Source organism: Parambassis ranga, chromosome 1 (genome assembly GCF_900634625.1).
Source record: "Parambassis ranga chromosome 1, fParRan2.1, whole genome shotgun sequence".
Taxonomy (NCBI): domain Eukaryota; kingdom Metazoa; phylum Chordata; class Actinopteri; family Ambassidae; genus Parambassis; species Parambassis ranga.
Genome location: NC_041022.1, coordinates 15,898,869 through 15,913,776, shown reverse-complemented (window position 1 = coordinate 15,913,776; position 14,908 = coordinate 15,898,869). Strand labels below are relative to the sequence as shown.

The following is a 14,908-nucleotide window of genomic DNA, read 5'->3' as shown; positions in this document are numbered from 1 at the left end:
AAACCAAAACTATAAGTCAAGGTTATGTAATCTACATATAGCTACAGCTTCACTATATCTGATTTTTGATGTTTTATATAAAAAATACTTATCTCTAGATTAATAAGTAAATAAATATTTATTGTTTACATTTCAAGGAGACGGTACAGAACTTTTGTCTCCCCCTTTTGGTATTGATTTTAAATTGCAATCCTTCTTTTGAATAGCAAGTTTCTTTTGTTTCTCATCTGAAGCATCAAAAAGGTTTTGATGACGTTTCCCTGGTTTTTGCACCACCATCAATCAGACAAAACTCCATTAGACTGCAAAACACTGAGCCTTACCTGGTGTTAATGGGCTAAACCAGCAGTTTAGTGAGTGAAGTTATTTGGCTTATGCTTGAGTGTAATACTATTATATGTCAAATTACTTCATTTAAAAACATTTATTAACAGTGGTTTGAGTTTAGATTGTACTTTTAATTGTGCTGTTATGAAAGATATTTTCAGCTGTTTCCAATAAATAGAGACACATGAATGATGTTTACATAACAACCACCTGGAGGAGCAAAGAAGAGGCAGAAGGCAGCCTCATACTATGCAGAGAATTCTCATTTGAGCTCTTAACACATCTAACTGGACGTTAATTTGTTTACATTATGGTTTTTAAAGTCAGGATTTTGTCCACACTGACTGACAGCGATGTGACGAGTTTCTTTTCCTGACGAGTGAGCAGTCAGCAGCCAGACTCCCACACCGCCTCCAGCCTCCAGTCCGCCGCTCTGCTCTGCCAGGTCACTGTTCACCTCGATGTGGACGAGGCTGTGTACGTCACACCGTACGTCACCGCGCTCGCTCCTCTTCTCGCGCGTTGGTTAAAAAGAAGAAGGATAGAGCACGAGAAAACATGTGAGCGCTCTGAGGACTTTAGTGAGAGACAACTTTTATTTTCTTATGTTTTTTCCACCCGTGCATGTACAAACTGCCGTGCTGTACCTAAAAAGGAATTACACCTGAAAGGAACGACACGGCTCTTTTCCAGTTTTTGGGGGACTCTTTGAGTTCATCAGGATAAATTGTGTTATTTTGTTTTGTTTTTATTTTTTTTAATTTTCTTTAATATTTGAGAGTTGTACTATATAATCAGAAAAAAAACAATAATTTATTTTTAAACACCTGTCTATATAGGCTACTAGTGAATGAAATTTAGGACACCTGCGTTTACAAATAATATATATTTATCGTTTTCTTAAACGGCTTGCTCCACATAGCTGACTGAAATATACACCAGCTGCAGGTTAACATCTCTCTTTTGGAAAACAAAGGGCATATATTGTGTCTTTTGTTCCTTTTTTCAATTTTAATTTTATGATTTTTTTGAAACCATGAAGCATTTGCAATTTGTGCTCGTCTTGGCCATCGCGGTCAACGTGTGGGAATGTGGGGACGCAAAGTTCGGCGAGAGGGGAGAAATCAGTCCCAGGAGGAGAAGATGTTACGACGGAAGCTTGCCCAAGCGGCTGAAGAAAAGGGAGCGAAAAGTGCTGCTTGACGGCAGCAGCAGCGGAGAAGTTTGCCACAGGTTGTATCCTCGTGTGTCCTGCTGTCCCACCAGGAGAGCCGCCTATCAGATCCTGCACCGCAGGGATGCCAGGGTAGGTTCACATTCATCCACCACGATGCATGTTCCTCTGGGGGGTTTACTGCTGCTAAGGCGCCTCGGGAGACGCATTTTTACAGCCCGTGTGTATTGTCATTCCGCTTTCTTATTGCGGGCAGCTGAATTTTGGAATGGTCAGAGGAAGTTGCCATAGGCTATGGTGCCTCTGAATCCCGATGAGAAAAGCTCTCATTTTCTCTCATTTCTTATTGTCTTACAGGGACATTGTATGTCTTTAAACAGCTATTCAGACGAAGGTGTGTTTTGAACATAAACCCATTTATGAGAGCTTTTTTGGGTTTCTTTTCACATGACAAAATCAACGTATTTTGCTCTTATCGCGTCTGTGTGGGGTGTTTTGCATGTACATGTTTATTTTGCCTTACCTGTTGTTAAATTGACCGAATGTCCAGTTTCACAAGTTGGATTTACATTTTGTTTACTACGTGTCTGCTTTGCACAATCTGGTGCAACTCTAATTCAGCGTGTCCAATGTGCTTCCGCGTTACCATGGTAATCACTCGCCGATTTACGTTAGTTCTCGCTGCAGTCAACTACGGGAGAGAGAAAAGGGGTGCTAGCTTAAACCTTTGAATTGTTTACACGGAAAGGTAGGGGTGCCTTTCTTTTCACAGCAACATTCGAGACGGAAGAGTTTTTTATTCTCTTGTTTTCCGTTTCGCAGCAACTCATTTTCAGCTGTGTCAAGAGTTAACGCTTGTTTGAACCTAGCATAAAGTTCCATTAAATGTAAACGAGCTAACGCTAACTCTAAGCCGACGTCTTATAGTGCTGTTAAAATGTCAAGCTATTGGTTTAAAGCTCCCCCCTGAAAGGAGGTTGTATGCACCAAAACTTGTAGCGGATTCCGTTGGATCCTAACCGGGCCATTCTCATGTAAACCACTCCTCGAATCATTCAGTGGCTGGGTGGTATCTCACTTTGTGCTGCGACAAAAAGCCATATTGCATCATTTAATTTGCTCAAGTCATGCAAATAAGAGGGGGGAGAAGCTGAATAGGACGAACTCGACTTCTCCTCCTCCCCACTACACTGCCCACACACGGAGTCCTTTCTGATTATGGCAAAAGAATAACAACAACACCATTGTGTTTGTTGGTTTCACTAATGGGAGAAGCTGGAGAACATCACTCTCCCCCAGTCATCAACCCCTGTCCAAGTGTTAATGCCTTTGAGAGGGTGTGTGTCCTTCACTATATCCCCCTGCCAACAAACTTACACCTATTCCCTGAGGACAAGTGCTTTGTTAGAGCTTAGTGTTGCCTACCTCACTGCTTTTACCCCCTCTCTCTGACTCTTTGACTGTGTGCGTTTGCATTTTTTGCAACTAATTGACAAGAGATTTTTTTTCTAAAGGTGTGTGTTAATATGTTTGTTTCAGCAAGATCTTATGCTGATGCGATGGCTGTAAGATCTTGTAACAGCTGTTCTCCCATATGAAGCTCAGCATTGCAGGTGTTAAGCCAAATTGCATTCTACACTCCTGGGAATCCATTACTGACAATTTTATTTTCTTACGACATGCTATTTCCATGTTTCTGATTATGGCTTTGTTTTTGACCTCGACAAAAGTGCAACAGCTGAGCCTCATTGCTATGGTCGCCCTGCTTTTGAGGAACATGCTCGCTGACATTCAGCAAAAGACAACAAACAAAGGTCCACTTGTTCTGGTTTGGATGATGGCAACATTGGAGCCCATCCCAGCAACATATGGACACAGGGCATGGCTGAGAGCACACAAATGCTACTCTCTGTGGACCTTGTGCCAGCCCATGGCAAGCTGAATCAATGGGCAATTTAGAGCAGGAGAGCAGGCATGCCCACAACACTACATGGCAGGAGTGCAGAGGGCACCAAGACAGAGGAACACACCACACATACAGGGTTGTAGCCAGTCTGGAGATCCCTTTTTCAGGGAAACATTAACATAAATTTGTTGAACAGAGAGGGATTCAAGTTGAAGTGTGCATGTGGAAAACTAGATTTTTTTATGCCTCCTCACCTTTTTATGATGAGAGATTTCCTGCATGTATGTTAGTGTATTTTTCAGGTAGACACATTTTTTAAGGTTTAGCCACCTGTTGGATAAACAACTGTTTAAGTTATAAACAGAAAACCTTTTCTTCAGCAGTTTTTCCTGCGATCCAGTGTGAAGTGTAAGGTGTCCATATGTTAGCCTTGGGTCCCCTGCTCTAATTGACTTCGACAGACTGCTAATTTGTTGATACCAGAGTGGGAATGATGTGCCTGTCTATCTCTAAATTGGTGTTTACACATGGACCTCACACAGAGCAAAGCATTACCAGCCTGCCTGCCTGGCTGCCCAAGCAGCACTGCTCTTGACCTAAAACAGATTACATTGTGTTTTATTATAGCTAATTTGTTATGTAAATAATCCTGTTAATTTCTTTTGGATTAACTCTTTGTGTACTTTTGTATAATGAGCCCAAGTCAGGCTTTGAGACTCTTGTTTGGCTTCACTTGTATTAAGCCAAGAGAACTGTCAGACATGGGAATTGTAATTTGACTTTAACTGTTTGTGAAGTTGGGTAAATAGGCAGAGAATGAGAAGATTTCTTTGTTTAGTTATCCAAACAGTAGAGGGAGTTACAAATTCGGTGCTTAGCAAATCGTGATAAAAGGCTGCCGAAAAGAAACTTGTGAAGTTTATGTGTTTGTGTTAATGGATTAAATAGGACCAAAAGTCAAATTAACTTCATTCAGTTTCTATGCACAGGATTGGAAAAAAATGAAGAGTTACATGAAAATGTGTGTGCCTTTATGTGTTAATGCAAACTGAGTAGAAATTATGACATGGACATAAACAGAGTACTTTAGAGAAAGTATTGGATAGTATGTAGTTGCTAAGTAAATCTTCTGTGTATTTGTGCAAGGTGGAGATCACAGATTTTCTGTCTAACTTCTGTCTTGTATTTTAGAAATGATCTACATATATCTTTGAAACCATTCAGTTTATACATTTTATTGGCTATATATACATGTCTAACATTGTAAAAATCTGTACGTGCTAATTTGAACTCACTCAGATAACCTGGAAATATCTCAGTTAATATAATCCTTAAAATTGTGAACAACAACAATTGTGTCTAGTTAGGAATTTTTGACAACGAAGATGTGAAAAATCGGTTTACAATCTAAATGTTTCTGAATTTAACTGTCATTGTGCAATATCTATGATGTTAATATCAACAGCTAATCCCACACTACACATTGGCTTGCTTGTGCAGTGTGAAGTAAGAGGTAAAACAGTTAAACAGTGCACCGTTTTAATCAGGCATTTGTCCTTGTTGCGTGTGGTCTCCAGATTTTCTCCACCAACAATACAGAATGTGGACGTCTCCTGGAGGAGATCAAGTGTGCTCGCTGCTCCCCCAATGCCCAGGTGTTGTTCCACTCCTTGGACATGGATAGGATGCCACACAGGGAGCCAGACCTGCCGCGGCTCTGCCAGGACTTCTGCCGCAAGTTCTACTACACCTGCAGGGGGCACATACCAGGTAATTACACAAATAATAATGGTCATGAATGTAACTTTAACTGTTGCCTGTGTGGTAACCCAGCAGTATCTAAGCAATCGTATACAAAAAAATATAGAGAAATCACATACTTGTACTTGAAGTGAAGCTTACCTGTCTGATTGTGATTAATTAAAATTCACACCAGGCCTCATTTCTTAGTGAGACTCAGCTTGCACATGTAGAACTGGCAGATTTTTGGACTTATGCAAGAAGTGGTGCGTCAGTAGTCTGGTCTGTGAATATTTATTTATTCAGCTCTTACCTCATCTGACCTCACCTCCATTTGTTGCTGAGCTTGTCTCACCCATTTCTTGCTTACTGCCTCAGTCTTTACTTTACTGCTTCACTTTAATGAATCAGTAAAATCAGTTGCAGTGCTATGCCTATATAGACCCAACACCTGATTAGAGTGCAGACTGGACAAGCCCAGAGCAGAAAGCAGGGTAATAGTTGCAGTCAAGCTGTGTTTATGTCACCAGGTGCAAGAGTTTTGTTTTCCTCTCTGTGTTTTCTTTGTTCAGATCGTCCTAGTTTATTTTAGTCACCACAAATTTACAATAATTTTAGGATTTGTTTGAAGATTGTCATAACAATACACAGATTTTATTTTCTGACATGTGAATGGAAAATATTAGAGCTGCGAAAGGTGGATGTAAAAACACACGCACTGCCAAAGAACTATTTTATGACTAGTTCCAGGATACTGTTCACCAGACTCCTGGGGACTGATCTTGTATTTGGGATGCATGTGCACCCTGGCTGTGGTCTAGACATGACTGCTGGTTGCCTTGCCTTCCTCAGACATAAACTGTCACCTAACGACTTGTGTCACAATGTTTTTTTTAGTAGTAACTTAAAATGATTCTAAACATACATGAAGTATTGCTTTATTGGCCTCTCCCATCCTAAATGGTGACAGAGTCCACAGAATAGAGAAAAGCTTGTTGATGCAGCAATTTGCCATGCGTATATGCTGCTGCTAAATGATAGGAACCCATCTGCCTCTTGAAAGCATTTGCTCTTCAGAAGAATTTCCTTTGAAGGGATGCAAGATCACAGGTACATGTGCCTTCAGAGTGCATACCAAACATGATCAAACACTTTTTGACTGTCTTTTCTCCTTCAGCCAAGTCTTCTTCCAGTCTCTGTCGCCACAAACTGATTAAATCTGCTGAGATTTGCAAACAGAGAACAGTTTCAAACGCACTTGTCTGCAACCCACCCACATGGTATGCTGCAGCTCAAGTCAAATATCAAACACATACATTCCATCGGGGTCCATCCTTGTCTGCATCTAATGGCCTGTTGTCATATCATGTGCAACACTTGAGCTACAATTGGGGTTGTTTCAGGGGGACTTCAGTGAGTAAAGAACAAGGGAGGAAGGAGTCTTGTCTGGGGTTACAGTACTTGCTCCTGAGCTAACAAAAATATGGGCTTACAGAGTCAAACCAAAAAGGTTTGAGAGAGGAATCCAGAGAAGAATCCCCCCTCCCTATGTTCACTGTTGTGCTCCTCCTAACTCACCCCCACCCTCCACCCCGCCCCCTACAGATCAGCATATGTGGTGACGAATGACACATTTATTTTTCTACAAAGGTTGTGTGTATGTAAAACTGCTGAAGTGCATCAAGATGTCAAGTACTTTGGGTGGGCCACCCAGGTTGCCTTGGAAGATAACCAGATGGAAGTATAACTTTAGCGCTGGGGAGCCAGGAATATGGACAGAGCTCTGTCTCTCACTCTCTGTTTCTCTCCCTCTCTCTCCCCTATCTGCAGTCTTTTTCTCTGTCTGTCTTTTTTGTATGCTACTTTTTTTTTTTTACATTTTCTTATATAAAATTGATCAAAGATAATAGATTTACAGTACTTAAAAAGTAAACCTTTATATGCACACCCTAACAGCTATGAATGGATTCATAGCTGCACAAACAATGAGAAATGTGTTGCCATTTAAATAGTTATATTGCAAATATTTTTGAAACTCTTACATAAGATAATACGTTGTCACTACAAACATGAACAAAAAGATGGCGTTGTTGGTGAACTTACTCTTTTTCACAATAACTGACCAAAGGCTTTAAAATGAAACAGTAGCCTTTACAGCATCCATAACTGTCGTCCTGTTCCAATGAAACTTCCTACCAGCCCTTGATTAGGCCGTGTACTTGGCCCCCTTTTCTCCATAAAGATATTTACTGCCCTGACTCTCACTTCTGCCTGGGGGCCTCCCACCTTCCCCATACTCCTCTTCTCCATATCTTCCTTCACTCATCCCCCCACCCTGCACCCGAGGTCCCCAACCAGCATGGTTAAGATAACTGCAGACACAAGAGTGTGGGTGGCATGGCCAAAGATGTGTATGTGTGTTTCTGTGTGTGTTTGATCTCCATGTTGTGTTTAGATGTTTGAGGGGATATCCTATCACCTCCAGTACTTGGTGCAGTCAGCCCTTGCGGTGTGTGGCAGGAGAGGGAGATGAAAGGAGGGACAGGGAAAGTCCTGTTTGTGTTTTTATCACTGGTGTATTTGCTCTCCTCTGTCCTCTGAGGGATTGACTAAAGGAAACAATATTGGCAAGATTGTTTTTAGGTTGCGAATGGCCTCTGACCCACTGCACACTTTGCTTTTTTGCTGGGTATAATTTTGGGACTGCACTGGCTGGAGATATAGCCTTGTGTGTCTGCCGTGTTCATGCAGATCATTTCTTGCTTTGGCACTGAAGCATTTTAGGTAAACTTGAAGGTTAAATGAAAATAAGGAGTGATGTCAGATGTACCTTAAATTCATGCACCAGATTTATGGAATACTATGTCAGCATTTGGTGACATCATGTTTTTGTTTTGCAAAGCAAGCGGCAAACATCTCCCACCAGGAAAACAACTTTGTTTATTCAGAATTACATGCCATATTTAACTGGCTGATTATTTAATTTCACATGCTGTGCCCATGTGCATCTCAGTAATGCAAAACAGCTGAATCTTTTTCACAGATAAAATAACTGGTTAGGTCATTTTTATTGATTTTAGGGATACATAGGAATTCCTGGAATAATAAAAGGCATTATGAATAAAGCTGTGACACTTTGTAATGTTGGAACTCTGTTCTTTTTAGGTCAAATAATTCACTGCTGTGTAGACCTTTTGCTTCTATTATAGACTAGTAATCATATAGGTGGCACTACCTATTCTTAGAAACGTGTTGGAACACCCCTTGAAGCTTAGTGTGAATGTATGTTGTTTTTTACTAAGTATAGTTTTGGCAAGTTAGGAACCCAATATTATCACATTGTCAATCCTCAAACTATCCTCAAACCTGTTTAAATATGATGTTTTAATGCCAACAGGAGCATGTTACAGCACTGATCTTGCACTAGGTTTATTTCATATATCTTACTGACATACACATCACGCGTCAACCCATGAATCAAAAAAGTGACAGGGTAAATTAAAATTGAGAATGCAGTCTTTTTTTCCTCTGGAGCTGGCTATACAAGTGTAATCTCTGATCCATTTGGTTTGGCCCAGTTTCCTTTCACTTGTTAATTTCAGCTTTGTCTAACCAGGATTTGGTTTGGCTCATCAAGTATAACTCTAACCGTCCCCAACACTCAAGCTCATCATCTCATATCACATCTCTTCTCTCTTCCTCGGCCTCCACTTATCATTTGTCTTTTCTTGTCCCTGCACACATAAAGCTCAGCCACGTTGCATACAGACAACGTTAAGGTAATATTCATTGGTTTAGCTAGCCACAGGAGCCAACTGTATGAAATCATTTAACCATGCAGTTTATGCAGTAAGACTAAGACCCTATATCTGTATCTGTTGTGTTTGCTAGAACTGTTCCAAGCCGATGTGGATGAGTTCTGCCAGTACTATGGAAGGAGAGATGCCAGTTTATGCTTTCCAGATTTTCAACGAAAGCAACCACTTGGGCAAGATTCCAACTACTTGGGAGATGAGAAAATAGAAGATATCAGCAGGTTTGTAGTCTGACTTTTACCAAGTTTAATTCCATTTAAGGATTCAATTACACTATGGAAGATGTGTATAGCATTATTTTAAATAAGATTCGACTAGTTCATGTGTTTCAAATTAACGTTTCAGGGTCCGATGGTCCATTTTAACATGGCCCATGCTTTCAGACTGAAATGCTGTTCAGTTTCTCCACCAATCCTAAAGTTTGTCCAGACTGCTCTTGCTCAGCTTGGCTAACAAAATGAAAAAGCATCAATCTGTTTTCCTCCCTTACTGCAAAGGTTTGTACATCACAGAAGCCTTTGCCCTTTTGTTCATGGGGGATGCCTTTCATCTCTGTTCTCCCTAAGGCAAGACGGCCAGGAAGCATGTGCACCTGAATAGTAGCAACCAATATTCAGTCAAATAACTTCCGACAGTTAGGGAGTCAGTGGCTCATTTGTCGCTTCTGTGCCTTTTCCTCAGAGAGGTCTAGTCACATACATGACAGTGAGCAGAACCTCCTTATGTTAAGGTTGAGAGACAGTTATTGGCCAAGGTTATGGTAGGTAGAATAGAATAAAATAGAATAGAATATACTTTATTAAGCCCTTTGGGAAGGTCCCTCGGGGAAATTTCACCATTTAGGTGAAATGGATGCAGTGTCAGTGATGTCACCTATACTTTTCGAAGAGATTACTACAGGGACATTCCAACTGTAGTGTAGTCTGCCTTCACTCCCAGTACAGTCAAAGAGGTGGAGTATAGCTGAGCCGAGGTGCACGGTCATGGAAACAGGACGCTCACACTGTCATCCACAACCCCACTTGGATGCCACTTGGTTTTCATAAGTGGTGGCATTTGCTGCTTACCCAGGGAGCATGTGAGGGTTTTTTCCACTGTTTTAGCATTTGTGTAGGATCCACTAGACAAAGAATGTGACATAAAAAACTAAAAATCTCTTTGTTCATCACACATGATGCCTAAAGATAGAAAGCTTGCATTTAGTTGTAAACTCTGAGTATATTTACCCAGTTTTCCTTTACATATCATTGTCTTCTGTTTAGCACATTGTTTCCACTAAGTTGTTGCCCCTTCTGGTGTTTTGTTTTACTGGAAGGGAACAGAAATTTGAGTTTAACCATTGTGGGACCTCTACAGTAAATCTTTTATCAGTGCATGCTGCTCTGTAAGTTCCTTTTGTGTAGAAAGTAGAATCCATCATATGCAGAGGGCCAGTATCAATTGTAGATTGTTCTTCCTAAAGTGTCCTGATTACAGGTGTTTGTGTTTTATAGGATTTAATTCAGTGAACCTCTACTCAGACTGTAGATTTAAAACACTAAATACAGAGGATGCTGATTAACATTAAGCATACTTGTTCAGCTTGAAATCGGTTAATAGAAATTAGACAAGAGATTTTACTCTAAAAGCATTAAAAAAATAAAGAAAATCAGTGGGGATGCCTATAAAAGATTGTTATCTTATTTAATGCTTCTTTCAGAATACTACTCCTTTAAAGTCTCCCATGCTGTACAACACTACAGCCATCATGCTCTGACATATTATATCTTCCTCATTACCCAGGAAACACAACTGCTACTGTGCCCAGGAGGTGTTGAGTGGTCTGAGGCAGCCGTTTGCTGTGGTGCACTCTGGCGACGGTTCCCAGCGGCTGTTTATCCTGGAGAGGGAGGGAATTGTCAGAATACTCAACCATGACCTTCAACTAATCAAGGAGCCCTTCTTGGACATCCACAAGCTGGTGCAGAATGGCCTCAAGGTAGGAATAAGGCTGTAGGAATTGCAGAGGTGATATTTTAATATGGATGTAATTTTAGCACAGATGTGGATAAGAAAGGGAAAGGAACTTGGCTGATGGTGTATGAAATATTTACTTCTGCATTTTTTGAGTAAGGGAGCAATGTGGTGGAGCCTCAGTTCATCAAGCCAAGTCTTTGGTACACAAATGTTTGCACCTATGTAAATGTGTTAGAACATTTTCCAATCAAGAGAAATCCATTGAAAGTGGAGCCTGCTCACTATGAGTATTCAATTATATAATTAGTCCAAACAAGAAGTCATTCATCAAATGTGATCGAATGTGCATTACGCTTTTATCTCCTAATTAACTGTACATACTGCACCCATTGTGCAAAACTAATTTTCTCCAAATTCTCACAAGAATGGTTAAATGGACTAATTTCTCCCATATTTTTCATATCTAGGTGTCTTACCTAATACTTAACACAGTGCACAATGCGGTAGAAGGGGTAAGGGCGAGGTTTAAATTTACATAATTTCCATCTCTGTTTTCATCTCCTAATATATATTAGTTAAGAGGTTGTAATGATGTGTTGACCTGAAAAAACAGACCTTGTTTGGCTGACCACCCAGTACTGTGAAAGTCTGTCTGCCAGAACAGGGAGCATAATAGGATATTGAGGTGTCAAAGGGCAAGTAAACATGTGTTCCACTTCTGTTTGGCTCTGTGCCCTATCTGAGAAAAATAAACACAGGCACAGTAGTAAAAATGTTGCACATGAAAAAGTTTTATAGAAGTTGTATTGTCTGCTATGTCATCGAGTTGATGTATGCCCAAAAAATATGTTATACAAGTCCTTCACATATGTTCTTGCATATAAACTTTGGTCTTTAAGGTATTCATTCATTAATTCAGTAATCACTGGATGATATATTTTACATTGAAAAATGATCAGAAATTCTTTGTGCATAAGGGGATGGAATTGCTGGCATGTTTGGGGGGCACGCTACGAGACAGGAAGTTTATCTATCACGCATGCCTCTTCCACTGACAAGACTCTGCTTACAGGGAGTCAAACAGAGCAGAGCATTTGAATATGCAACTATCCCCTCTGCCTGCTCTTCTCTGCTCTCTTATCATAATTCAATCCAAACTGGTTGTGGATAAAGTGACCATTATGACAATTAGATGTGGCTCAATCCCCTGCTGGCCCCAGGAGTCCTATTCTCTGATGTTGGCTGCCAGAACAGGGTCCCAGCTATACAGGGAGGAATAGGACCAGGGGAGGGCTAAGGTGTTTACTGGCAGCATCAACAGGATGGAGCTGCCTTTATACAGAGAGAGGAACCCAGGGCCCCAGGAGACTGCAGATAACGGGTTTATCATTAGCCACATGCACATGCTTTGATTGTAATGTTCTGTGTTTCCTCTCGCTCTTCTATCCCCCTCCTTCCATGGATCCCCCCGGTGCCAATTAAGCCAAACTTCACAGAAACAATACTGTGCTGTGGTGGTGTGGGTTACTACCTGCGCTGTGGGTGTTCTTCTGCAATTCAGGCTTTTTACTCTAGCTTAGCCTTTATGCTCACACACACTTACCACACTGTCTTGGTATAGTGGTCAAATTTGCTGTTTTGTTTGTTTGTTTTCTTACATCATCATTTTTCTTGAGTTCTGTCACCAACATGTTCATGTTTGATTCACTTTAATATGCAGCTCATGAGGTCTGTTTCTGAGGTGATTTTGGTACATTTTGATTGTATTGTGTAGTGCAGATTTGGAACAGCCTGGATATAGTTTACTGCCACTCAGCCGAACATTTGCGCAGTTGACACTGTCTATTCTTGGATCCTGAGGAATTACACCTGCTATGCCATGATAAGAGTGGCCCTCAGAACAGTGGGTTTATAAATGAAGACATCTGTAAACAGGACCCCAGAGCTGGCTGTCTGCTCATATGAATTAGCCTGTGTAACAGGAGTGAGTGGGCCTCCTTTAAAATTAAATATTTTACTGTTTAAAAAAAAGTCATAGCGTGTTATTCTTTCTGTCCCTGCTGTCAGAACCCCTGAGCTGTCTTATCTGCCTAGGAGGAGTTAGCCATTGTCACTGTGAAAACTGAAGTGCTCATATGAATGTAACAGGTGAAAAATGTAAAGATTAATTGGTGGGAGGTTTTATTTATTGCTTTGTGCTAGTCTAAGGTGAAAGGGTGGAGAGTTGACTGTGTTATTGTCATCACACAAGCAAAAAGCTAAGGAAGTTTGCGTGTGCTTTCCTGTGCATATAGGAGGATGGGAGCACACATGTTTCAGGTGAAGGGCATAGACATTGTTTTGCTTTTGTCCACTGTTGTGGAATGTGTTTTGGTAGAGAAATGCCCACTAGCCAGCGAAAAATGGATCAAAAGGGTCTGAGTGACAATGCATAAGCCAACACATGTGTCACGGTTGTTCAAAGGCAGCTGCCTTGGCAGAATTGGAAATGATAGCATTGTGTGTATGTGTGTGTGTGTGCTCACACCCTCACCACCTTTCAGGCAGGGTCAGCATTCCATTTAATGTACCGTGAGATGTGAGATAACCACTGCTCCTCATCCGTGCACTTCAGGTTTCCAGCTTTCTGTGGAGTGATGCCAGAAGTTGACAGAGCCAAAGCCGGAGCCCCAGAGAACAGAATTGGAGGGAAAAGAGGAATGCAGAGGCAGGTGTTTGTGAAAAATGAAGAGATAATACCTCATGAGAGATTCAATCAGAACCCCCTGCCTGGCTGTAGAAGAATGATGGCAATCATTGAAAGGACAAAGATGTTCAAGGGAAAAATGTGTTTCAAGTTGATGCAGCGTGGTTATTTATACACGTTTGTGGATGGCAGGTAATTGCATGTGCCAATCGGGAAGCAGGTACAGTGACCAGGCAGGGAATCTTCCCTAATGTCCCTAATGTTTTGCATACTGTATGTATAAGACATGACTGATAGGCTTGTGGACTAATGCAGAAATAGACACATACAGCTGTAGCAACACACACAGGCTGTTGACCTTTTATTTTGAGGTATGCCTGTTTGTAGGGAGTTGATTTGCAAGTCAGCACTGCCTAAGAGTCCACAAAGGCAACAATGGTTAAAGCTACTGTCCGGGAGTGTGGTGTTGAATGTGTCTATCACTTGTCCTATTAACCTGATTTGGTACCCTCATCTTCACCAAGCTAGAGAAGGAAATCTTTGTTTGGGCAATGATGGTGGTGCCAATAACAGCTGGCAGCCCAAGATGATGACTTTTACAAAGAAGGGATAGGTCCTACAGGTGTAGATATGGTTACATATTGATATTATGAATGTGGTTGGTTTTTTGAAATAGAGTCTTTATATTTCAAGTTATAACCTGTCCACAATTGATAAAACATGACCACACTCGGGTGCATACATGTTACATACATACATAGTTAAATGAATTATGAAGTAAAACCTGAGCTCAGCCTTTAAATCCTCCTCTTAGAACCTAAAATCTCTGAAAGTATGGTGACCATTTGTACCTGCCTTATGTACATTATCTAAATTAGCTTGTTTATACACTATATTAGTTTTTGTTCCATGCCAAGAATATCTAACCCACTGCAGCTTTGGCAGCACTTTTAACATAATCGATGCTCAGGGGCCTAAGGTTGGCACTTTGTCTTCTTTTAATGAAGCTATCTTCTTAGACTAGCTTTGAAAGGATCGCTGATTCAGTGTTTGTTTCCTATGGCTCTGCTGCCAGCTCTGCCGTTTGCCTGCTGCTGAAGGAGCTACTCATTAGCAAGGGAGCTAATATTTCAGCCCATTTAACCACTGTGTATCTTGGTGGTCCCCCTCTTGGCTCCGGATCTAGGCTTCCTTGGAATCATGGTCTTTGACCCACTCCCTATGGTAAGTTTATTTTAGGGATGTGGGTCACTGCATCTCTATGTCTAACACATGGATCCAGCATTTCAAGGTGAGGTTGAGAA

General features: G+C 41.0%; 1 protein-coding gene across 2 annotated transcripts in view; it reads left to right on the top strand.

Moving 5' to 3' along the window:
• The first annotated feature begins 855 nt into the window (after positions 1–855).
• The window catches only part of hhip (hedgehog interacting protein), a 29,239-nt gene continuing 15,186 nt past the window's right edge, over positions 856–14,908 (top strand). The window contains exons 1-4 of one of the 2 annotated variants that reach the window (XM_028407831.1): positions 856–1,633; positions 4,985–5,177; positions 9,039–9,183; positions 10,745–10,940. In XM_028407831.1, coding sequence (XP_028263632.1) covers positions 1,364–1,633; positions 4,985–5,177; positions 9,039–9,183; positions 10,745–10,940 — 804 coding nt within the window. In that variant the 5' untranslated portion in view covers positions 856–1,363. Of the gene's footprint in view, positions 1,634–2,165; positions 2,250–4,984; positions 5,178–9,038; positions 9,184–10,744; positions 10,941–14,908 lie in introns of those variants that run through there. The other variant, XM_028407840.1, reaches the window with a different exon arrangement.